The sequence below is a fragment of the Salvelinus alpinus genome, chromosome 5, assembly GCF_045679555.1.
Source record: "Salvelinus alpinus chromosome 5, SLU_Salpinus.1, whole genome shotgun sequence".
Taxonomy (NCBI): domain Eukaryota; kingdom Metazoa; phylum Chordata; class Actinopteri; order Salmoniformes; family Salmonidae; genus Salvelinus; species Salvelinus alpinus.
Genome location: NC_092090.1, coordinates 33,616,997 through 33,644,078, shown reverse-complemented (window position 1 = coordinate 33,644,078; position 27,082 = coordinate 33,616,997). Strand labels below are relative to the sequence as shown.

The 27,082-nt window shown below is 43.4% G+C and overlaps 1 protein-coding gene across 18 annotated transcripts in view; it reads right to left on the bottom strand.

Moving 5' to 3' along the window:
* LOC139575965 (tight junction protein ZO-1-like) overlaps positions 1-27,082 on the bottom strand; it is a 149,675-nt gene that overhangs the window by 54,607 nt on the left and 67,986 nt on the right. Inside the window, exon 1 of one of the 18 annotated variants that reach the window (XM_071401480.1) lies at positions 25,332-25,762. The exons of the other annotated variants lie outside the window; for them this stretch is intronic. Within the exon in view, the coding sequence (XP_071257581.1) occupies positions 25,332-25,355 (24 nt within the window). The 5' untranslated portion in view covers positions 25,356-25,762. Of the gene's footprint in view, positions 1-25,331; positions 25,763-27,082 lie in introns of those variants that run through there. 18 annotated transcript variants of the gene reach the window in all.

Here is a 27,082-nt window from a genome sequence, read left to right as displayed (position 1 = left end):
GGGGGGGGGGGGCTGACCCATTTAGCCAAAGCCGCCCCCTTACCACACATTCCTGTCAAGTGTTTGTAAGGCTGAAGGTCATACAGTTTGCCAACAGTACACTGCAGAGCAGACAGTGGGGGCCCATGCTTTGAGAAAAATGTCCATGCCGTTTGTGGACCATGTGACAAGGGGGCCTCGTTTTAGGATGAACACAACACGACAATTTCCGGCGCCGACAGAGATGGCCGCCTCGCTTCGCGTTCCTAGGAAACTATGCTTCACAAGCATTTCGGTACACTCGCATTAACATCTGCTAACCATGTGTATGTGACAAATAAAATTATTTTATTTGAAGCTATAAGGGGACAGGAAGGGAGCAAGGAAGTAACTGACATACATACTCTGTATGGCCAGTAAGTGGATACACAGGATACATTCAATTTAAAATGTGATCTGGCCACAGCTTTAAGAGATTTGTCTCTATCCCATACACAAGCAAACTACTCCCAGCAGAGTATCAACGCACAGCATTAACAATATATGCCTGATCTCTCCCTAAATACGGGAGCCTGAGACAATGAAGAAGGCTTATAATTCACTGGACTTACCCTAACCATCCCCCCTCACACACCCCCTTCCAGCTGTGGGCCCAGATGTTAGTAGACAGTGCAGACACACACACACACGCGCTGAAGAATCTCCTCCAACGTCCATTGTTTTCCTCCCTCTTCCACTCACGTGGTTTTTCCTTTCACTGCTGTGGTGACTCAGAGGGTGGCCTTAGTAGTGGGACGTGTCTGACTGGGAAGGGCGTTATCGTATCGGTAGGGTGTGACTGGCAGTACCGGTCATGAGGGCGCAGGGCATAACGGTTATCGGTAGGCCTCTGTCAGAGAAGGGTGGTTAGTGAGTCAGGAGGAGAGGACTGTTTACCCCAGTGCGGCTAAACTCTGCTCTCGTCTTCTCCTCGGATGGGATTATCTTTTTAAATGATTCACCATAATCTGGAGCACCGATTAAACAGCTTGTTGTGAAGTGTGAGTAGAGTGTAGAACAGGGTCTGGTACAGAGAGAACACTGCAGAAATCAGGTCCTAATCTGAGGACGCATGGCTGTTCCAGCCATAAAAAGACATGTGCTATTGCTGCTGTGTTCTACTGCTGGGAACAATCCTGAAGAGGCCATCTGCAGGGACACTATTTAAAAAGGCCAGTGGAACTTGTTGCTATGATACGCATTAGTACTACACATTGAATACCGAGAACAATACCACCCGAACATTAGCATTCCTGTTGAAAATAAATGCAGATGGCCAAATTCCTGACTGGGATCTTTTCTGCCCTGCCCTCTTCTGTCTCTGCTGCTAAAGCCAATTTCTACCACTCTAAATTCCAAGCATCTGCCTCTAACCCTAGGAAGCTCTTTGCCACCTTCTCCTCCCTCCTGAATCCTCCTCCCCCTCCTCCCCCCTCCTCCCTCTCTGCTGATGACTTCGTCAACCATTTTGAAAAGAAGGTCGACGACATCCGATCCTCGTTTGCTAAGTCAAACGACACCGCTGGTTCTGCTCACACTGCCCTACCCTGTGCTTTGACCTCTTTCTCCCCTCTCTCTCCAGATGAAATCTCGCGTCTTGTGACGGCCGGCCGCCCAACAACCTGCCCGCTTGACCCTATCCCCTCCTCTCTTCTCCAGACCATTTCCGGAGACCTTCTCCCTTACCTCACCTCGCTCATCAACTCATCCTTGACCGCTGGCTACGTCCCTTCCGTCTTCAAGAGAGCGAGAGTTGCACCCCTTCTGAAAAAACCTACACTCGATCCCTCCGATGTCAACAACTACAGACCAGTATCCCTTCTTTCTTTTCTCTCCAAAACTCTTGAACGTGCCGTCCTTGGCCAGCTCTCCTGCTATCTCTCTCAGAATGACCTTCTTGATCCAAATCAGTCAGGTTTCAAGACTAGTCATTCAACTGAGACTGCTCTTCTCTGTGTCACGGAGGCGCTCCGCACTGCTAAAGCTAACTCTCTCTCCTCTGCTCTCATCCTTCTAGACCTATCGGCTGCCTTTGATACTGTGAACCATCAGATCCTCCTCTCCACCCTCTCCGAGCTGGGCATCTCCGGCGCGGCCCACGCTTGGATTGCGTCCTACCTGACAGGTCGCTCCTACCAGGTGGCGTGGCGAGAATCTGTCTCCGCACCATGTGCTCTCACCACTGGTGTCCCCCAGGGCTCTGTTCTAGGCCCTCTCCTATTCTCGCTATACACCAAGTCACTTGGCTCTGTCATATCCTCACATGGTCTCTCCTATCATTGCTATGCAGACGACACACAATTAATCTTCTCCTTTCCCCCCTCTGATAACCAGGTGGTGAATCGCATCTCTGCATGTCTGGCAGACATATCAGTGTGGATGACGGATCACCACCTCAAGCTGAACCTCGGCAAGACGGAGCTGCTCTTCCTCCCGGGGAAGGACTGCCCGTTCCATGATCTCGCCATCACGGTTGACAACTCCATTGTGTCCTCCTCCCAGAGTGCTAAGAACCTTGGCGTGATCCTGGACAACACCCTGTCGTTCTCAACTAACATCAAGGCGGTGACCCGTTCCTGTAGGTTCATGCTCTACAACATTCGCAGAGTACGACCCTGCCTCACGCAGGAAGCGGCGCAGGTCCTAATCCAGGCACTTGTCATCTCCCGTCTGGATTACTGCAACTCGCTGTTGGCTGGGCTCCCTGCCTGTGCCATTAAACCCCTACAACTCATCCAGAACGCCGCAGCCCGTCTGGTGTTCAACTTTCCCAAGTTCTCTCACGTCACCCCGCTCCTCCGCTCTCTCCACTGGCTTCCAGTTGAAGCTCGCATCCGCTACAAGACCATGGTGCTTGCCTACGGAGCTGTGAGGGGAACGGCACCTCCGTACCTTCAGGCTCTGATCAGGCCCTACACCCAAACAAGGGCACTGCGTTCATCCACCTCTGGCCTGCTCGCCTCCCTACCTCTGAGGAAGTACAGTTCCCGCTCAGCCCAGTCAAAACTGTTCGCTGCTCTGGCACCCCAATGGTGGAACAAACTCCCTCACGACGCCAGGTCAGCGGAGTCAATCACCACCTTCCGGAGACACCTGAAACTCCACCTCTTTAAGGAATACCTAGGATAGGATAAAGTAATCCTTCTAACCCCCCCCCCCTTAAAAGAGTTAGATGCACTATTGTAAAGTGGTTGTTCCACTGGATATCATAAGGTGAATGCACCAATTTGTAAGTCGCTCTGGATAAGAGCGTCTGCTAAATGACTTAAATGTAAATGTAAATGCCCTCCTAGACACCCATGAACAGTAGGAGAACACTGGGAGTGAATATTGTTTCAGCCAGGACAGCACAGCCTTGCATTCACCCATTTGACTCATGTAGCAAATGCTAACAATACTATCTGATGGAAACTGTTACAGGAATATTAAGCCTTGTAGCATAGGGCCAAAGCAAATGACTAGCTAAACAACGTCTGACGTTCCAGAACAAATATGACAGGAACAAATACCCCCAAAACGGTGATTCTCTCATCTCAAAGTCACAGTAGAGTTACATAAAACAATGAGTGTCTTGATGTTACGAGGGGGATGTTTGGTATATTTATACCATGATTTACATTTAGTCAGACTTGAGCCATGGCCAGAGAGGCCCTGTTGAGAAACAAAGAGTAGGCAGGTGTGGACAGCCCAGTGTACAGCCTGGGCCTTGATCTGTGGTTAAAGGGGATCTTTGTGTTACTGAGCCCTCCCAGAGACAGCAGCCTCAGCCCTTCTTCGGCCTGCTTCAAAGACTACACAAAACACAGTGCAGGCCATACTACTGACAGCCCAGAAATAACCTCTAGCAGAGAGCTTTCAGCAGTAGGACTGGGACTCTTTCATGCTATGTGTTGTAGTGTTTTGGTATATAACAAGCTCCCTCGTCCTGATTCTCTGTCTAGCGATGGTGCTCTGTGTGTGTGTGTGTGATTAGCAATTGAGAGTGTTAGATGTGGATGAGAAGGTTAGCTACCTCACTCATTAAATGATGACTGTGCTCTTGTGCTCTCTCCTCATTACTCCCCCATGCTGGAAGGAAGACAAGCTGCTATAAATAACTCCTGTTATCCATGATGATTACAGTTGTGGTTTTCACTCAGAGAATCTGGAATCATGCAGGATAATCAGTAGGACAAAAAGGCGTGAGGAAGCACGGGACAGGTCACCTCCATAGAAATAGAATTACAGAACACTGACTTGAACAGGGAGGCCCGTTTTAGTCATTTTATGGTCACTTCCTCCTTCCGCTGTAAATACAACGAAGAAGTGGGGAACTAACAGTTCGAGCTGGTAGCTAGCTAGCCCTCACTTTTCATGAACACTATTCATTTTTATTCTTTCATTTCAAAAGGGACAATAGGCAATAATAATGACTCAGACAATACTGAGGTATAATAGTTACAGATTTAGCTAGACAGCTCATTTCTCATTCAGAGGCCCATGCAAGCATACGAGGGAAATTCACAAACAGTAGCCTAACAACTTTTTTCAGTGTCAGGTGTCTAACTAGAGCAAGAGAAACCAAACATGATGAGACCAGGCGATGAGGTTAAGTCAAGTGGTCAATTATGACTGATCTCATGAGCAAACAGGAAACACAGGGAGAGAGGGGGAAGTTTCTGATCTCTGCGTACCTTGATTACGTGTCGCAGTCCACTATTAGTCATCATCCCTTTATGGAATCAAAAACATGGGAGTGTCACTGCCAACATAGTGCCCTTGTACTGTCAACAGCTGCTTTGGTGTTTGGTCAGGTTTTTGTAGCATTATTTGTTATAGCTAGTAGTCTTCATGCTCTCCTTCAACTGTCCCCATAGGAGAACCCTTTGAAGAACCCTTTCAAAAGGGTTCTACCTGGAACCAAAAAGGGCTCCTGCGGGTACAGCTGGAGAACCCTTTTGGAACCTTTTTTTTTTAAGACTGTATACTTCATATAGGAAGGATAAATCTAAACACAAACATGGTTGACTTTAATGTGAAGGTTGCTGTGAAGTAAAATCCTTATGGAGAATTAGGTCAGTGTGTCTGTGTGGTCGTGATTGTATGGAACAGGAAGCTACCAATAGCAGGATTAACCCACAGGAAGTTGAGTTCCCTTCCTGTTTTCAAGGAATAATTTTCAGCTTGGAGAGAAAATACCTTGGACGAAAAAAAGAAGAAAAAAAAGAGAGCTCCTTGGAAACATAACTAATATTCAAAACACTTAAGACCAGGTAAAACAATTCAGCCAAACCCACAGATTTCTCAAATTACAAAATATCGTGTTACATGAGGCAAAATGGTGTATAAACATTACATATGGTAATTATTCAAAGGCCATAAAGTCAGTGTGATACAATACTTACTCAAACATAGAACATGCACATTTAGGAAAGAGTGGACCAGGTTTCTAGTTCTGATCAAGAAAATAAGAGTTCCTGAGTATGTCTTGTCTGTCTGCCAGAGGGGAGGCCTTTAGCTCAATGGGTGTCATCTTTAGATGAAGACCAGACACACAACAACACAACACTCCTGGAATAAAAGCCAGATCTAGAGTCAAAATGGGCTTGGAACATGTGATATGGATGTACACACATTAACACATAGACAGAGACACAGCTGCAGACCCTAGCTATTCCCTATGCAGCAGCATCTGCATCACCATATAAGCCAGTAGTGGTGTTCTTCACCATAAGCCTACCACACAGAGTTCTAGCCAGCACCTGCCACAGGTGTAATGGATGGGTAGACTATCTATGAATAGAGGTATTTAAGGGAAAAGACTGGGGAAACAAAACAACGTTGCATAACACATCAAGTCTGCCCAGCAACCAGGCTGTCAGACATGACTGGTTGGCTCTCAAAAACAATACAATCAAAATGAATGCAATCTAACCAGAACATCAATGCAAATATTATACTGGTAGGCTAATGATTGATATTGAACACATAATTGTGGTGCATTGAAATGTAATTCTGCATTGCAACGGTTTGGTATTCAACGACAGATGACGAGCTCACTTCCCTTCCACGGCACAATTGTACTTCCCTGAAGGGAAATCCTCTAGGTCACAATCAAAACACACACACACACCCCTGCACTAGTGCTCCAGATGTTCTGATTTCCAAATAGAAACGTGTAGGCCTAGTCTGCCACCTAAATCTGCTGTAGACCATGGGTACATTATTTCTACGATATATTATACATACAGTACCAGTCAAAGGTTTGGACACACCTACTCATTCAAGAGTTCTTCTTTATTTTTACTAGTACTAGTAATAGTGAAGACATCAAAACTATGAAATAACACATGAAATCATGTAGTAACCAGAAAAGTGTTACATCAAAATGTATTTTAGATTCTTCAAAGTAGCCACCCTTTGACTTGAAGACAGCTTTGCACGCACTTGGCATTCTCTCAACCAGCTTCATGAGGTTAAAAAGTGAATTTGTTGAATTTCTTTCCTTCTTAATGCATTTGAGCCAGTCAGTTGTGTTGTGACAAGGAAGGTGTGGTATACAGACGATAGCCCTATTTGATAAAAGACCAAGTCCATATTATGGCAAGAACAGCTCAAATAAGCAAAGAGAAGCGACAGTCCATCATTACTTTAAGACATGAAGATCAGTCAATAAGGAAAATTTCAAGAACTTTGTGGAGTCGCAAAAACCATCAAGCGCTATGATGAAACTGGCTCTCATGAGGACCGCCACAGGAAAGGAAGACCCAGTTACCTCTGCTGCAGAAGATAAGTTCATTAGTTACCAGCCTCAGAAATTGCAGTCCGAATAAATGCTTCAGAGTTCAAGTAACAGACACATCTCAACATCAACTGTTCAGAGATGACTGTGTGAATCAGACCTTCATGGTCAAATTGCTGCAAAGAAACCACTACTAACTACTAAAGGACACCAATAAGAAGAGACTTGCTTGGGCCAAGAAACAGGAACAATGGACATTAGACTGGTGGAAATCTTTCCTTTGGTCTGGAGTCCAAATTTGAGATTTTGTTTCTTGTGAGAAGCAGAGTAGGTAAACAGATCTCCGCATGTGTGGTTCCCACCGTGAAGCATGGAGGAGGTGGTGTGAGGGTGCTTTTTTGGTGACACTGTCAGTGATTTATTTAGAATTCAAGGCCCACTTAACCAGCATTGCTACCACAGCATGTTGCAGCGATACGTAATCCCATCTGGTTTGCGCTTAGTGTGACTATAATATTGCTTTTCAACAGGACAATGACCCAACACACCTTCAGGCTGTGTGAGGGCTATTTGACCAAGAAGGAGAGTGATGGAGTGCTGCATCAGATCACCCGACCTTAACCCAATCGCATAGTCACTTCACCCCTACCTACATGTATAAATTACCTCAACTAACCTGTACCCCCACACACGGACTCGATACCCCCTGTATATAGCCTCGTTATTGTTATTTTTATTGTGTTACTCTTTATAATTTCTTACTTTAGTTTATTTGGTAAATATTTTCTTAACTGTTAGCATTTCACGGTAAGGTCTACACTTGTTGTATTCGGTGCATGTGACAAATAAAGCTTGATTTGATTTGAGATGGTTTGGGATTAGTTGGACCGCAGAGTGAAGGAAAAGCAGCCAACAAGTGCTCAGCATGTGGGAACTCCTTAAAGACTGTTGGAAAAGCATTCCAGGTGAAGCTGTTTGAGAGAATGCCAAGAGTGTGCAAAGCTGTCATCAAGGCAAAGCGTGGCTACTTTGAAGAACCTAAAATATATTTTAATTTGTTTAACACTTTTTTGTTTACTACATGATTCCATATGTGTTATTTCATAGTTTTGATGTCTTCACTATTATTCTACCATGTAGAAAATAGTAACAATTTGGAAAAACCCTGTAATGAGTAATTGTGTACAAACTTTTGACTGGTACTGTATATATTTCCTTCTTATACTAAGGCCAAATGATCACACTAGATGTTGCTTTACCTTGAACATCTTTGTCAACTCCCTGGGCACTGCTCTACACAGGTGCTGTTATAAACACTCTCTCTGTCACACAGACACAAACACCCACCCCAATACACACTAAAAACAAGGCTTTAATCCATTTTATATACACTAATTCTTTAACGGTGGGAATGATTCAGAGGAGCAGTGTACTGTTCTCCTAGTACACCAGTGCAGCTAACAGTTTCCAGGGCTCTCTTTTTGATGTGAGTGGGTCAAACCATGTGTGAAGAAAACACCTGGAAGAGCTGTGTGTGGAACAGTGGACATCAAAACCCACAGACGTCCACAAACAGGACCAGTGACCCCCCACTGTATTACTGGACATTTTCATATTGACAGCTGTCTTACAAGGCAATGCCACTGACTGGACTTACTGCTGGAAGGCTGCAGCTCATTGCTCAACACAGCAACGTATTTATCCTACAAGAACTGAATAGAAGGACTACAGTGGATAACACAAGCTGGAGAATTACAGGAGGAAGGCCAATGTACAGAGAAAATCCATGGGAAAATGAGTAGCTAAGAGCAACGGAGTTGGTTTCTATATTGGGCACGACGTGACGTTATAATGACGACGTGACGTTTGTTTTGGACTTTGGTAAGGGTTTTTTCGAGGCATGCCGAAGTCGGTAGCCGAAGTCCACACCCCTCCGTCAGCGATTGGTCAACAGTAGAGATTCTGAAGTAAAGTCTTTGTTGAGAGACGACTCGTTTTCATGCACATTTTTTCATTTAGAAATACCGCACCAAACATCATAGTTAGATATAAAACTGCGCGACTAAACTCTCGAGTCATCTTCGATTCATTCTGAATATTTTAATGAAGTGTATACTGGCTACGGCGTCTGAAAATGGACAACCAGTACTATTGCCACTTTTTTTCAAGCGAATGTCTTTTAAGGGAGTATGTGAGCACACTCATTCGGTTCGCCTAGCCGACTTAGGCTAGCCGCCAACCAAACTGATGCATGCTTACGCTTTTAGCCAAATAGACTTATATAAAGGATTTACATAGCTGGTGAGGTATAGAGAGAACGAATATGTGGTAGCTCAGGAGGAGGAGGGGTGCCTGGTGCCTTGGGTTGTGTGCAGCCCTCTGGCTGGATGGCATTCTGTAATGGGCTGTACATCACTGCTCCACTCAGGAGATGTGACAGATTCCACAAACAACAGGCTGCTATCAGCCAACCACACACAGGCTCCAGAGCAGAGAGAGCTGTATCGAGGGGATGACATGACACCACAGGCTTTCCTATGACATAACCCTCCCTAAGCTCCTCCTCATAATATTTGGGATGTGTGTACTGCGTAAGGTAAAACCCCCCTCATTTCACAAGCCTGATGAATACTGGGAGAGACAAGAGAACGCTTCCCTTAACATTGGTTTGGATCATCTATGCTCTGATGTACTCAACAGCAACGTAGCCCAAATTATTACTACTTTTATCTTGCTAGTCAAATTAAAATGGTAGTGCCAACTCAACCGCTCAGACAATATTAGCCTGCTGCACTAAAAGGAAATGTAAAAATAACTGTAGTAGAAAAAAAGAAAAAAAAAGAATGCTTAATCCGGTTAAGAGTTTTTCACAATCAGTCTATTAATAGCCTGTGTGCCTGCTCTGTAGGAGGAGAGAAAGAGGGAGAGAGGCCCTGCAGACCCATCACACTGGCTTTAGAATTTTAGAGTATAGCGAAGGCAAGCGTCGGCCAATCAGACGTGGGCAACACCCATAGCAGCGGCATGTACCAGCAGCCAGCTTTTCCTTGTGATGTTACCGTGGGTAAGTGTAACCATGGCAACCTTATCTGTCCTCTAGCTGGATCCCAGAGGAAGGAGGGCCCAGAATGCAGCTGCATCCTCTGCCCTGTGACACACACACAGAGAATCACATGGTCTGGCTGAGAGGAATGCACACATTACCAAACCCACTTTCACGCAGTTACAGCGCTCTGGAGTCACACCGTTTCTCAAATTAACATGTACGTACAACACTATATGCAAACACACGCGCAAGGTAAACACAGAAAATATGCCTTTCAAGTGTGGCAGTAAGGACAGTAGCTGAACGCACCTCTACCCAATAATGAAAGAAGTCCCAGCAGACCGAGTCCCACTAAGGTGTGATGAGAGGGGACAGCCAGCAGGCTGATGATACATTGATGCCTCGCTGCTGAATGTGCTGACACACTAAAACATGCTGGAGTCAATTAATTTCAACCAGCACTGACTCACTCAGCTCATACCCTGAGAATTCACCCTGTCACACTCATCATCAAGCTCTCATTGGGGATTTCTGCTTTGCAAACATGACGGAAACACTAATATCTGACGGTAGTCAGAATAAAATACAAAACCTATAATCCATGGCATCCAGGATTAAAAAGTAAATCTCTACCATGTTCCTCTCTCTCAAAGGTCCATGCTGTCTCTCACAAAGGCAGGATAGATAAGCTGGAAAAGACTAGTCGGAACAGACACAAACCCCACGTGAATAGCTACTGTATGAGGCTCCATGGTAACCTTCACTTGCTGCTCATAGTGTGATGTCAGACCCAGGAGCATGGCCTGTGGGACACAACACTGTTTGTGGATGGCGCGTGCTGGATGTGTACTGCTGTCTTTAATGTTAAGGAGGATTTAATAACAGAAGCCTTCCCTCAGGCTCTGTAGGCTCTGAGCCTTCGGTTGTTTACTGATCCTCCTCTACTCTCACATCTGGGCTGGTGAGTAGCAGCTCTGGGTGACCTGCCTGGTCTCCAGCAGCAGGAAATGGGAACGGTTTTCTTTCAAATACCAGGCCAGTTGAAGAACTAGAAACATATGATATTTCTGCTCCTACATCAGGCGACTGCAGCACAGAGACAATCCTGCCTGGCTTTAACCCCTGTAACTTCCAGAGGATGACAGTCTGATGACCGCCCTGTCCTCTACCCTCTAACTAGTCAGAGAACTTCAGCAACAGTAGAGCTTATTATATATTATAAACTCGGTGGTTCGAGCCCTGAATGTTGATTGACTGAAAGCCGTGGTATACCACGGGTATTATAAAACATGTATTTGTACTGCTATAATTACGTTGCTAAGGTCAATATACCAGATTTCTCTACATGAGCTTAAGTCAAATTTTGTGAAACATGGGAAAGTTATGCTGCTTTGAAAGTTGATACACTTATGAGACACGACATTGAGATGCTGCTAAGATTTCCACTCTTGCGAGAAAGCTCCTTTGTTTACGCCCATTCAGCTCGTTCACACCCTCTAAAACGTTAGCCCCACCCATCTCTTTAAGAATTCACATGCTAATGATCACATCAGCATGACATTGTCCTCTAGAAAGTCTTCTCTACTTAAATCTTCTCCCAACTGAGATCCGGTCGATAGCACCAGTTAAATTCAGTGCAGCAAAGTTTTTGAGAGCTGTAGCAACACTTTTGCAGTTGTCCACAGCTATATCTTTCCATAACATCTGCGGTAGCAAAGATATACAGTGCATTTGGAAAGTATTCAGACACCTTGACATTTTCCACATTTTGTTACGTTACAGCCTTATTCTAAAATGGATTACATTTATTTTTTCCCTCATCAATCTACACACAATACCCCATAGTGACAAAGCTAAAACAGGTTATACATTTTTGCAAGTTTATTACTAACAAAAAAACTGAAATATCACATTTACATAAGTATTCAGACCCTTTACTCAGTACTTTGTCGAAGCACCTTTGGCAGCAATTACAGCCTCAAGAAGTCTTCTTGGGTATGATACTACAAGCTTGGCACAACTGTATTTGGAGAGTTTCTCCCATTCTTCTCTGCGGATCCTCTCAAGCTGTCAGGTTGGATGTGGAGCGTCGCTGCACAGCTATTTTAAGAGATGTTCGATTGGGTTCAAGTCCGGGCTCTTGCGGGCCACTCAAGGACATTCAGAGACTTGTCCCTTGTCTTGGCTGTGTGCTTAGGGCCGTTGTCCTGTTGGCAGGTGAACCTTCGCCCCAGTCTGAGGTCCTGAGCAGGATTTCATCAAGGGTCTCTGTACTTTGCACTGTTCATATTTCCCTCGATCCTGCCTAGTCTCCCACTCCCTGCCGCTGAAGAACATTCCCACAGCATGATGCTAACACCACCATGCTTCACCGTAGGGATGGTTCCAGGTTTCCTCCAGACGTGACGCTTGGCATTCAGGCCAAAGAGTTCAACCTTGGTTTCAATTGTTTCTTATGGTCTGAGAGTCTTTAGGTGCCTTTTGGCTAACTCCAAGCGGGCTGTCATGTGCCTTTTACTGAGGAGTGGCTTCCGTCTGGCCACTACCATGAAGGCCTGATTGGTGGAGTGCTGCAGAGATGGCTGTCCTTTAGTAGGGTTCTCCCAACTCCACAGAGGCACTCTAGAGCTCTGTCAGAGTGACCATTGGGTTCTTGGTAACCTCCACGACCAAGGCCCTTCTCCCCTGATTGCTCAGGTTGGCCAGCCCTAGGAAGAGTCTTGGTGGTTCCAAACTTCTTCCATTTAAGAATGATGGAGGGCCAATGTTTCTTGGGGAGCTTCAATGCTGCAGAAATGTTTTGGTATCCTTCCCCAGATCTGTGCCTCGACATAATCCTGTCTCGGAGCTCTACGGACAATTCCTTTGACCTCATGGCTTGGTTTTGTGGGACCTTATATTGACAGTGGGACCTTATATTGACAGGTGTGTGCCTTTCCAAATCATGTCCAAATCAATTGAATTTAACACAGGTGGGCTCCAATCAAGTAGTAGAAACATCAAGGATGATCAATGGAAACAGGATGCACCTGAGCACAATTTTTAGAAATATACAAATTTGTTGTTAGTATATTTCTAAAACCTGTTTTCACTTTGTTATTATGGGGTATTGTGTGTAGATTGATGAGGATTTTTTAAATGTAATACATTTTAGAATAAGGCTGTAACAGAATGTGGAAAAGGTCAAGGGGTCTGAATACTTTCAGAATGCACTGTATACTGACCAGGGAAGCTCCCATTCTGTTATAGACAGAAGCCTGTGACATGACAGACCAATCAGGATTCATCTCTCGGCAATTCCAAACCCTCCATTACCTCAGCCAATCATGTCTAGCCAGGAAGGATCCTGTCTTTCTCCCTATATAGCTTTGTGCTTTCTAATTGGCTAAACTAGGCTCATAATTAAAAATGTTTTGTTAATATTTACAGATTCCATACAAGTTTGTATTTATGGCACAATAAAGTGCACATGTTCAAGAAGGCATTTCAGAAGAAGAAAAAATATTTAAAACGGCCCTACTGTGAAGTAGAAACTAGAATCAAACGTTTCCGATCCTGTAACCATTCACAAATGAGGATGATTTCCTCTAAGAAACTTTCACAGCCCTGATGTGCAGCAGTGCAACCCAGTGACCCAGAGAGATACAGTAGGCCTAGCATATCATTCCCAGCTAGCCCACCAGCAAAGTCATCCCCACTCAACCAGAGCCTAACTGTCCTCTCTCTCTGCCATCAGCAGTAGGGATGAGCATGATGAACTTCACTTGGAACACAAACTTTTCCCCACAAACACCCTCTGCTCTGTTCAGCAGCAATATCAGAGCCGAAGGGTTAAAGCTCCACTGAGCCACTTCCTCAAACACATCCTGCACTTCACTTGTAATCACTGTCAAAAAGGTATCTAATGAACTGGTAGGGCTGGACGGTATACAGTATTTTACTATATACACCTGTATTGATGCACAGACTGGTTTGGGTTTTTACTTTAACTTCTATAAATGGTATTTCATCAGAATTGTTCTCACTAAAACAATAAAGCTTTTCTAGAGTCTTTACAGCTGTTACATCTAGTGAAGAAGATGTGCTTGAAGGATCTTTTTGTTCAATTTGATAATGTGCTCTAGCTTATTAGTTAGCTAGCTAGCTAGCGTTAGCTTGCTAACTGAGCAATGCAGTGACATCAAATTGGAGTGGTAAGTGCAGCACAATGCACACAACACTAAATGCTTTAGCAAGCTAGCTATCTGGCCACTGTAGCTAGTAACATAATTAAATCACAATGGATTAGTTTCCATGAAGCAGCCTGTAGCTGGCCACCAAGAGTAAATGCAGTGTCTTTACTTTACCTAGCTAGCACAACAGCTAGTTAGCTAGTGAATGTTAGCCAGCTAGCTAAACATATCTATGGGCTGTGTGAGATTATGGAGAGTTTAAATGTTTTCTTTGACATCTTGCTAGCTAGTTATCTAGCTGTGGCCATCTGGCTAGTATCAACAAGGGCTTTGTAGAACAACAGTAACATTAGCACATCTAGCTAGTTAGCTAACATTGACATGACCATAAAGCAACACACACGGACATGCATTGCCAAACAACGCTTCTGCCACAATCTGGTTTGGAGAATTTGACGACTTGGTTGAAGACTTAAAGGGCCTTGCTGTGTGAACACAAAAGAGATTGACTGCCGACACTCTGTTCAGATGTGCTACGTACTGTTGGCAGGCAAACGTTTGACAATCCTGATGTTGTGTCTGACCCATTAGACTGCGCTGAGGTCAGGGACGATAACCAGGCCCATGCAGGCAGCAGGAAATCTGGCATTGCCATCACACAGGAGTCTGTAAATCAGCCCTGGACTCAGCCAATCACTAGCCACATAGCTATCAGCCCTGCCACAGAACACAACTTAACAGAGGTCAGGAATGTGCTGATAAGAAGCCAAGGCCCTGCTCTCTCGCTCTCTCCCTCCTTTTATCGCTTTCCCTAGCTTCTCTCTCGCTTTTCCTATTTTTGATAACACTGGAAATACTGAGCTCAGTATGAGAACATGCAGAGCGAGAGATTGTAACACTCAGGGAGATTACTGCATTAGTTTACTTATCACAGGACACTAATAGAAACTTTTGAAAGAACAGGCTTGGGTTGGTCGTGAAAAACGGAGAAAAATACAACAACCATACAGCCATTGTTCCGATCAAACACAATCAGAGGTGCAGTAATTGGCAAGCCACTAACAAATCAGCCATAGGAGGAGGAAAATCTCCTGCTAGAGAATAGGGCATTGGAGAGCCTTTCAGAATGAGCAACATGAGGCAGGGACTAACGAAGGGAGGTTAATTAACGGTGACTGGGGATCGGGGTGTGTTTGCTAGTGTCGTCTTATGGAACTAAACCCAAACACGACCCCTGACAAAACGTTCCTATGTCACCATTCTTAAGCTGGGATTTAAAACACACACACACACACACACACACACACACACACGGTGGTAAAACAAAGGGTTTATTCAGCAGGGGGTCCTTGAGGCTGACCATGTTGGCCTCCAGAGAGCGATGGTGCCTGTCCCTACAGTACAGTGGACAACAGAGCAGATTCCCATCCAAAATAGTTTGTGCATATATTATGACAACATTTTGTGACGTTTGTTTGTTTTGGCCTTCAGCAAGGGTTTCTTCGGCTGTTCGTGCACACAAAAAATCTTTGAGGCAAGTCAAAGTTCGGAAGCCGAAGTCGTCCGAACTTATACATCACAACGTGTATACTGGCTACAGCGTCTCAAGAGGGACAAACAATATCATTGCTGCATTTATCGTTTTCAAGTAAAGGTCTTTTCAAGCGATGGTCGAAGGTATGCGAGCACACTCGTTCAGTTACCCGATTTCGGATAGGAGCCAGCGGAACCGAAGCATGCGGAAGTCTTCATGGGCCAGCCAGCCCACTACCCCAGCAGGGCTGGGCCTCCACCCACACACACACGGCCCAGCCCCACTAAAACAAGAAGCCAAGTCCACTCAGAGAAATTCCCAAGCTTTCAGAGCCTCTCAGTCACAATGGCCATGTTGTAGGCCTCAGCCTGGCCCACATCTACTGAATTAATGAGTTGGTTACTGTTAGAGGCCGGGCGACCATGTTACTTTCCCACCCTGCATTTCAGAGGAGACGCAATTATCATATCAGGGAGAAAACATGCATGCATTAATGAGTAGTACATGCATAATAATAATAATAATAAACCTTAATTAATAACACCAACATCTAGCAAGAGCCCTGGTTCATCTCTAGGTTGCTGCCTTTTCCTAGCCACTGTGCTTCTACATCGGCATTGCGTGCTCTTTGGGTTTTTAGGCTTGGTATCTGTATAAGTACTGTGACGTCTGCTAATGTAAAAAAGGGCTTTATAAATACATTTGATTGATTGAGGCTGAGTTTATCTAGAGTTGAATCAATCTATGCATAGACCCAGTATCTCATCATACATGAACTAATTACAACATAGAAGTTACGGGAAGGGGGAGACGACTATACAGTTCAAGTCAGAAGTTTACATACACCACTCCACAAATGTCTTGTTAACAAACTATAGTTTTGGCAAGTCGGATAGGACATCTACTTTGCGCATGACACAAGTAATTTTTCCAACAATTGTTTACAGATTATTTCACTGTATCACAATTCCAGTGGGTCAGAAGTTTACATACACTAAGTTGACTGTGCCTTTAAACAGCTTGGAAAATTTCAGAAAATTATGTCATCGCTTTAGAAGCTTCTGATAGGCTGACATCATTTGAGTCACTTGGAGGTGTACCTGTGGATGCATTTCAAGGCCCACCTTCAAACTAAGTGTCTCTTTGCTTGTCATCAGCCAAGATGCATTCTGTCTCCTAGAGATGAACGTACTTTGGTGAGAAAAGTGCAAATCAATCCCAGAACAGCAGCAAAGGACCTTGAAGATGCTGGAGGAAACAGGTACAAAAGTATCTATATCCACATAACCTGAAAGCCACTCAAGGAAGAAGGCACTGCTCCAAAACCGCCATAACTACGGTTTGAGACTACGGTTTGCAACTGCACATGGGGACAAAGATCGTACTTTTTGGAGAAATGTCCTCTGGTCTGAGGAAACAAAAATAGAACTGTTTGGCCATAATGACCATTGTTATGTTTGGAGGAAAAAGGAGGAGGCTTGCAAACCGAAGAACACCATCCCAACCGTGAAGCACGGGGGTGGCAGCATCATGTTGTGAGGGTGCTTTGCTGCAGGAGGGACTGGTGGCATCATGAGGAAGGAAAATGATGTGGATATATTGAAGCAACATCTCAAGACATCAGTCAGGAAGTTAAAGCTTGGTCGCAAATGGGTCTTCCAAATGGACAATGACCCCAAGCATACTACCAAAGTTGTGGGAAAATGGCTTAAGGACAACAAAGTCAAGGTGTTGGAGTGTCCATCACAAAGCCCTGAGCTCTATCCTATAAAAAATGTGTGGGCAGAACTGACAAACCTGACTAAGTTACACCAGCTCTGTCAGGAGGAATGGGCCAAAATTCACCCAACCTATTGTGAGAAGCTTGTGGAAGGCTACCCGAAACATGTGATCCAAGTTAAACAATTTAAAGGCAATGCTACCAAATACTAATTGAATGCATGTAAACTTCTGACCCACTGGGAATGTGATGAAAGAAATACAAGTTGAAATAAATCTACTATTATTCTGACATTTCACATTCTTAAAATAAAGTGGTGACCTAAGATAGAGAATTTTTTACTCTGATTAAATATCAGGAATTGCAAAAAACTGAGTTTAAATGTATTTGCCTAAGGTGTAGTAAACTTCTGACTTCAACTGTATGTTGAATCAAAGGGCTGGGATCCTGAGAGAGAGAGAGAGATGTGATAGAGAACAGACAACACTCAGGTTCCACCTTAAAAGGGCTAAATGAGAGGATGTGACAAGGGTTTCTTATATGGTGTGCACACTATGGCCTCAGTCAAGTACACCATCAGAACTCACCAGGAGTTGTGTGTGCATTGTGAGCAAAGTATAACTATAGGCGCAAGCCACAAAACAAACCTTGCCTGCCATAGCTATTTGTCAAAGACAGACAACAGGGTTGTTTTGTTTGTGTGTGTGTGTGTGTGTGTGTGTGTGTGTGTGTGTGTGTGTGTGTGTGTGTGTGTGTGTGTGTGTGTGTGTGTGTGTGTAAAATCAGTGGCAGGAAGGTCTTGTTTGAATCCTTATCCTGACTGCACGTATAATCGGTCATTATGGACAATTTAATTTGTAGATGATATAAACAGGACAGCAAAGATTACATTCATTCTCCTGAGGAACTGTAACTGTATTACTGGAAAACGATCATAACCTCATATAATATTTCTGAGAAATTACAACTCGTATACTTAAAAGGTGAATTCTACAATTTCACAAATGGTGATTATATAACATTTGAAAGCGGTTTCCAGTGGAGTAAAACTCAGAGGGTAGAGTTGAACAGTAGAAAATAGAAGGCTTAGGTTTTGCTGTGTTAATGAAGCAATTTAACAACATAACCCCAGTTGCTCCCGGGGCTTGAGTAATGATATTTTTCCTGTGTACTGAGACAGAAAGGCTTAAGTCAGACTTTATTCACAAAATAACAGTGGATGGGAGAGGATAGGGGGAAGGTGGGAAGAGTAAAGGCGTCAGCTAGTTTCAGCTCGGCTGGCGCCTAGCCGAATTCCAAACAAGTGTGCTCACACACTCCCTTAAAAAGACATTCACTTGAAAAACAAGAAAAACGCGGCAATAGTACCGTTTGTCCATATTGAGATGGCATAGCTAGTACACACCTTCTCAAAACAGTTGAAATTATTCTATGATAACTCACTTCATTTTGACATTTTTGCAGAGGAGATCTTAGTTGTGCAATTTTACATCTAACTAAGATGTTTGGTGCAGTATTTCTCAAATTAAAAAAATAACCAATGAGCCGTCTTTCGTTGAATGACAACCAAGACTTTACTGAAGAATCTCTACTGTTGACCAATCACAGATGAAGGGGCGTAGACTTTAGCTACCGACTTCAGCTTGCTTCAAGAAAAAAGATGTGCGCCCCCAAACATCCCAAAACATCCCAAAATGTAAGCATAATACAGTCTATGCACTAACTGTTTCGGCTGGGAAGCATGTGGACGTCGTAAGGAGGGTGAGAGAAGAAGGGAGGAATAGGTAAACATGGCAGAGTTGCTCAAGGGGACAGACAAACTAAAAGAACACTAACTGAAGACACACACACACACTCTCTCCAAAGTGTGCTGGGGAGACAGAGTGAGAGGAGTAGAAAGTGCAGTGCAGCTGCGCCTGAGACTGATTTAGTCTGATCAGTACCAAGGCATGTTTTAATAAAACAGACACACAGGACAGAGTCGACATGTATGAAATGTAGTGAATATTCCATAAACAACTCTATGAACACGGGGACCTATGGTTGAAGTATGACCATTGTAATGACATGCATATGTAAATATTGTACGTCATCGTCCATAACTTCTGTCCAGATTTAGGGGGCAAAAATAATTCATGACTAAAGCAAAATAGGATGGGCTTGCACTGTGAAGAGGGCTCCAGCAATGTGGCAGGTAGGTGACCTACATAACAAAAACATGATCATTTCCCGAACGAGTGACTAAAAAAATGTAGGATAAGCCATAGGATGACTATTTCAACGCTCTGAGCTGCAGTCAGTCAGTCAGTCATTCACACACAAAAACAACCAGCCTTGCCTGTGTCAAATCCCTTGTGCTGCTGGTGGTTCCTGACTGAGGATAAATCCTCAGAGATCTGACCTGCCAACAAGGCAAGGATGGGTGGCTTGGCTGGCCTGGGAGCGGCAGGGACATCAAATCTACCATTTTACAAACCAAACACGCAAACTGGGGTAGCTACAGAAACCGCAGTTTCTCCTGTTTAGGAGTCAAAACAGAAATGCTGAGATGCTGGTTGGTGCGTGCAGAGAGCAGGCACCCTTTCCTGGAACCCAAACCCAGGGACCAGGCACCAGTGTGATTGTGGGAGATAAGTATCAGTCTACTGACTCAGCAGGAGGTGGGGGGTGGGAGAGACAGACCTGCTCTCTCTGCTGTGTGCTTCCCTGCCTGTGAAAACACCACGACAGTCCCAGTCAGTCCCACTACCACAATATCAACCATCCCTCCTCCCCCATTCATGATCCCTGTAATTATCCGGCCAGCTTACTCACACAGACACACCAGTAACAACACACCATACACCAGGAGCAGGATACTGGCAGACTGGGTAGTCTGCCTGTCTGAGGCAATGAGAGAACATGTGGGGTCGTTAATCTTTCCCAACACACGGTGGTATCACTCCTAGATTCTAGAGAAAATACTATGTCATTGAATCTAGTCTACAGCTGTGTTTGGTACTTTTGGCAAAACATAGATTAGGAATTCTGTAAGAACCCTCAAGCTGTCAAACTCAATTCTCTATCTAGCCACTATTCTGGGGTCACAGATAGAAAGCAGTGAGAAGAAAATAATGGTAGACTGCAAACAGTTTAAAGGCACCCCCATATCTCTAGGATTTAATGCTGTGATTATGGGTGAGAGATGAGGTCTTTTTTTAAGGAGGTTCCATGTGATTCAGATTATATAGGCAGTGCATCTCCCCCTCTCCCCTCCCTGTGGTATGTTGTTCGTGTTATTATCGTGTTGCTTTTATTAGTACTTTTTATTTTAGTCTACTTGGTAAATATTTTCTTCTTCTTGAACTGCACTGTTGGTTAAGGGCTTGTAAGTAAGCATTTCACAGTAAAGTCTACACTTGTTGTATTTAGCGCATGTGACAAATAAAACTTGATAACAGACAGAAGAGCTACGAGGGTAGTGTTAGAGATTCACCGGTACTTTTGTATAGTTTTTAGGCAGTATTTCTGAACATAAAGTTCACGAGTCAAAAGGTGGTCCCTGAAAATTGCATCACATACGTGCACACGTCATTGCTCTCTCTCACTCTGCTGTGTGTGCACGCATCTTGCTAGCTGTCACTAACGGTAAGGGGCTTAAGCTCAGTGGCTAGAACTTGAATTGCTATGGGGCTGGCCCACTTGCACAGCTTCCAGTAAACAGTCACTTTCTAAGTAAGGATTTTGTGGCCAATTGTGGTAATACAGTAATTCTGCTCATAGATTATGCATGTATGAACTACACATTGAAACATCCAGCACAAAGCAGGAAGTTTAAAAAAAATAGTTACTAGTCGCCAAAGTTCTGTAGCATGTCTTTAAGCAGTTGTATTTCACTACTAGATAAACTAGAGATAAAACGGTGGAGTCTAGATAACTGATGGTCATGTGGGCAGTGCTCTTGACAGGAAGCAGTGTTTTTTTAGAACACTTTGTCTGACCAAAACTGAAAGCTCAGCTGCACAAGGGGCCAGGGCTCCTAGCTCATCTTCATGGGGGCCACTTGAGACCCTCTGTCCGCAGAACCTCTCATGGCACAGAGAAAGAGAGAGCGAGAGAGACTAGCCCCGTCTGCACTGAAACATCCAGCAGCTCTCTAAAATAAAAAATATGGCTAAAGGACCACAGAGCGACTAGTGATACAGGAAAACAAAAACACCACCTCTCCAGGCCACAGAGAAGCCTAATTGCACCCCCCCACCCCCAATCGCTGATGTAAATGTGAGATGTGTAATCATCATCAAAGGAAAACAGAAGACGTGAGCTAAGTGAGTCCACTAAGGCCACAGGGACTCGTCCTCATAATTACCACAGCCTCTCCAGCCATACATGAGAGGGAGGGCAAGAGCACAGACTGCAAAGCCTTTCAAACCCCCTTGCTTAATTTCACTGCTATTCTTTCACCCTGAAAACACAAGCTTGTGGCCTATTTTTAGAGCGAGCTGATACAATAAATTATTTGTATTTTGTGGTGTTGTATTCCTATTCAGCGAGTGTAAACAGCAAAAGACAAGGGAGGGATGAGGACAGAATTAAAATGTATTGTGGAAGAAGAGTTAATGTCTTCATGAGCTGGATTAATGGGGTTTCACACAGCTTTTGAAATGTTGGCAACGTCCACTCCTACTTCGTGCTCCAGCAGAAACACTATGAAAATGCGGCTGCTACTGCTGTGCTGAGTGAGCTCTACCTAATCCCATTTTCAGATAAACATGAGGCTGTGCTGCACACTTCCTCCAAGACAGGAAATGCATTATGATGAGGACAATTATAAGTAAACAATTATTATGTGACAATGTAAAAACGACCATTACGTTTCCATGACATTAATATAATTATTTTATTAGGGTTTGATTTCAGCATGCTTGACCTTTGACAGAGATTATGTCACCTCAACTACAGATGTGATCATGACCTGTTCCAGGTGTCACAACACTGGTCTAGAAACAGCATTCAGATCATTCTCTGTATCCTTCATTACTCAATGTGACTCTGACCACTGGAATATGTGTGGTGAAATTCCTCTGGACGAATTCATAGTACACATGGGCCTGTGACTGGACCGATAAAACCACAGGCATTCAAGTTACACTTTTCACACAACATTCCTGACATTAGTCATAGCTAGAAAGATATTGCATGTATGGTGTATTGTACTACAAACATCTATAGGAGTTAAATAGTTATGTGAAGTGAATTAGGGGGGTGTGGGTCTGAGGGGCATGCACTGCTTGATGTGGCCTCAAAGCTATTCCTTAAATAAAGCAGTGATCCCTGAACAACAGTCCCTAACTCAATGTATGGTAAGGTATCCTATATTGAAAACGTAATCATCCAAGCAGAGGTGATGTATTCAGATTAGAGGTCGACCGATTATGATTTTTCAACGCCGATACCGATTACTGGAGGACCAAAAAAAGCCGATAACGATTAAATCGTCAGGTTTTAAAAAAATATATTTGTAAATGACAATTACAACAATACTGAATGAACACTTATTTTAACTTAATATAATACATAATAAAAATCTATTTAGTCTCAAATAAATAATGAAACATGTTTAATTTGGTTTAGAAATTGCAAAAACACAGTGCTGGAGAAGAAAGTAAAAGTGCAATATGTGCCATGTAGAAAAGCTAACGTTTAAATTCCTTGCTCAGAACATGAGAACATATGAAAGCTGGTGAGTCTTCAATATTCCCAGTTAAGAAGTTTTAGGTTGTAGCTATTATAGGAATTATTAGGACTATTTCTCTCCATACCATTTGTATTTCATATACCTTTGACTATTGGATGTTCTTATAGGCACTATAGTATTGCCAGCCTAATCTTGGCTTGAAGTCATAAACAGCACTGTGCTTCAAGCATTGCGAAGAGCTGCTGGCAAATGCAGGAAAGTGCTGTTTTGAATGAATGCTTAAGAGCCTGCTGCTGCCTACAACCGCTCACAATCAGACTGCTCTATCAAATCATAGACTTAATTATAATAAACACACAGAAATACGAGCCTTAGGTCATTAATATGGTCAAATCCAGAAACTATCATTTCGAAAACAAAACGTTTCTTTCAGTGAAATACGGAACCGTTACGTATTTTATCTAACGGGGGGCATCCCTAAGTCTAAATATTGCTGTTACATTGCACAACCTTCAATGTTATGTCATAATTATGTAAAATTCTGGCAAATGAATTACGGTCTTTGTTAGGAAGAAATGGTCTTCACACAGTTCGCAACGAGCCAGGTGGCCGAAACTGCTGCATATATCCTGACTCTGCTTGCACTGAAGGCAAGAGAAGTGACACAATTTCCCTAGTTAATATTGCCTGCTAACATTCATTTATTTTAACTAAATATGCATCTTTAAAAATATATACTTGTGTATTGATTTAAAGAAAGGCATTGGTGTTTATGGTTAGGTACATTGGTGCAACGAAAGTGCTTTTTAGCAAATGCACTTTTGTTAAATCATCACCCATTTGGCGAAGTAGGCTGTGATTCGATGATAAATTAACAGGCACCACATTGATTATATGCAACGCAGGACAAGCTAGTTAAACTAGTAATATCAACCATGTGGAGTTAACTAGTGATTATGTTAAGATTGATTGTTTTTTATAAGATAAGTCTAATGCTAGCTAGCAACTTATCTTGGCTCCTTGCTGCACTCGCGTAACAGGTGGTCAGCCTGCCACGCAGTCTCCTCGTGAATTGAAATGTAATCAGCGTCCAAAAATGCAGATTACCTATCGTTATGAAAACTTGAAATCGGCCCTAATTAAATTGGCCGACCTCTAATTCAGATTGAACAAGTGGGCCAGAGTGACAGCCAAATGAACCAGAAGGCTTATTTATCCGTGAACACATGCTGGTAGAAACACATTCTATATCAAAACAGATGATAGCCTTCTTGACAGACCGAGCACCATCCAGCAAACAGAACATTGCACTTCAGTTGTCACTTGCACTTTCAATGGACGGCTGTCCACTTTAAATATCCATAGTATGATGTAGTGAGATACACCACATAGGACACACCTGCATTACATCACCTGAGATGGTTCCACCTGAATTGGAAAAACTGACCAAACCTGAATTTCATTAGTGTGAAACTACAGTACACATTCCTAGGTTGTCAGACAACTCTGTGTGACAGAGAAAACAATTGGCACACTTGAAAACATTGGTATGCGTTGTAATTTGTGGATTAACCTATTTACAACCACTCCCAAAATGTGTTACTGCCAGCTTTCACCTGGTCAAACAGGGTTGAAACATGCCAAGCCAAACCACTAGAACAGATACATTACGTATTTTAATCCACATGGTCTATCTTGACCCTACGCAGTGTGTGTGGAGCAATAGCATGTACAATTAAGACGTGTCTAACTTGACCCCGTTCACTCGAAAATCTGCTTAGGCCCAGTAAACAAACATGATTGCCCGGTGAATGACACCGATATAAAACTACGGGTTGTAGTTTACTATTGGTTCTAATGAACAATCGTGTCATTGTATCAAGACTATGACATAATTGATTAACACTGAACATTCTTTACCCGGGCTTTGAACGTCGGAAACCAACCGTTACAGTATTGCAACGCATTATTATGATATCGTCCATTCAAATAAAGTTTGCCACAGTAACTGTTTTCACTGTCAAGACAAACTCAAAAATGTAACTAACCACCAGCATTGAAGAAATGGTATGTAGCCCCCAAATGTAGATGATCAACAGGTGTTTTATTGGGGCACCCCTGACAATAATATGCAAAAATTGTCAGTTTAGTGACCCCATTCTTTTTTGCTTCTTTTCAAAACATTATAAAATCCTGAATGCTTCATGATCAATACCTCCCTGGTCGCATGAATGACATTCACCTAACATAAATACAGTTGAGGTAACGTTCGATCATGTCGATCTCATCAACCACTGACAACATTGACAGAGACACATAAACTAGACGAACAATCTGATGTTGATAGTATTTCCCAGTTTCCCTTGATGAGAAGATTATGCATTCGGCGCAAAATAAAATATACTTCGTAACTTTTTTTCTGTAGTTCCGTCGGGTATCCTACCTTAGAAGCTGTTTTGGCAGACATTTTACTTGCTTGCTCCGCTCCCAAAGTAGCAAGTTAGTGTTAGTATTATCACTTCAACCAAAGCGCAAAATTCCTTCTTCTGAATTTCGCCCAGCTGCCGCCACGCCGGGCAATAATATTTTATTTTTTCAGAACGTCGTGAAACATGACCCAAATTTGTGTGTGAAAAGTCCAAAGTTCATTATCTTCAGTAGTTTGCCTTCAATGTAACTTTACCCGATATGCCTATTCATTTGAAATTACTCCGTTTAAAATATTCCAACTCAAATACGTTGCCTTTTTGTAATTTATTTTAATGAACGTTGGTTGAAACGTTTGAAGAAATGTAGATATCACTTCGTCCGCAAATCCAAAGCAGTAAAACTGCAATGGCAGGCTTTGTATGCCTCTCCCTGCTCGATTCTCTCCTCTCCAACCAACGATCGTGACATGTCTGACTGGAAGAGTCCATTGCACCTCTGTAGGGGTGATGGTACTGGATGGAAAACAGGGCATTGCCGTTTAACTAAATATACTTACTCTAAACAAAAATATTATGATTATGCACGCATGTCGGACATTCAGGTCAAACGTATACGTTATATTTATATATTAATTTACCCGTATAAACTATTCTTAATGCAAAAACCCCCAACAGATATCACTATTTTTCTTGATAATGAACTATGCGGACCATGGGCAATTGTGAAGAGAGGAGAGGGGATTTCGCTGATGTGATGCTGCTGCATGTTCACGTTTACTTGGTGACTGACAGGCCTGCAGTGTTTATTTACTATATTGAAGCACAGTACTTGTGAACTCCTAAAACACCTGTCACATAACATATCCAACTCAAATTCGATAAAGTGAAAATACATTGATTTATATGATTCTTGAGACATAAAACCTAGAACTATTCTTGCAAAAATATATTGTAATATGTCTGAAAACACAATTTTATATTATTATGGGACTTTGCAACCACACTAGTTGGTGGCATGACAGACAAGACTGGGACACAGACAGTCTACAGTTTCATAAGTAAAAGTTGTAAACGCGAACCACTGCTTTTAACCAGGGCAAGGTGACCGGAAACATGACCGAATACAAACAGTGTAGCTATTCTCTCCGCAAGGCAATCAAACAGGCTAAGTCCCAGTACAGAGACAAAATAGAGTCGCAATTCAACAGCTCAGACACAAGAGGTATGTGGCAGGGTCTACAGTCTATCACGGATTACAAAAAGAAAACCAGCCCCGTCGCGGACCAGGATGTCTTGCTCCCAGACAGGCTAAATAACTTTTTTGCCCGCTTTGAGGACAATACGGCTTGTCACTGACACGGCCCGCTACCAAAACCTGCGGGCTCTCCTTCACTGCAGCCGAGGTGAGTAAAACATTTAAACGTGTTAACCCTCGCAAGGCTGCAGGCCCAGACGGCATTCCCAGCCGCGTCCTCAGAGCATGCGCAGACCAGCTGGCTGGTGTGTTTACGGACATATTCAATCAATCCTTATCCCAGTCTGCTGTTCCCACATGCTTCAAGAGGGCCACCATTGTTCCTGTTCCCAAGAAAGCTAAGGTAACTGAGCTAAACGACTACCGCCCCGTAGCACTCACTTCCGTCATCATGAAGTGCTTTGAGAGACTAGTCAAGGACCATATCACCTCCACCCTACCGGACACCCTAGACCCACTCCAATTTGCTTACCGACCCAATAGGTCCACAGACGACGCAATCGCAACCAC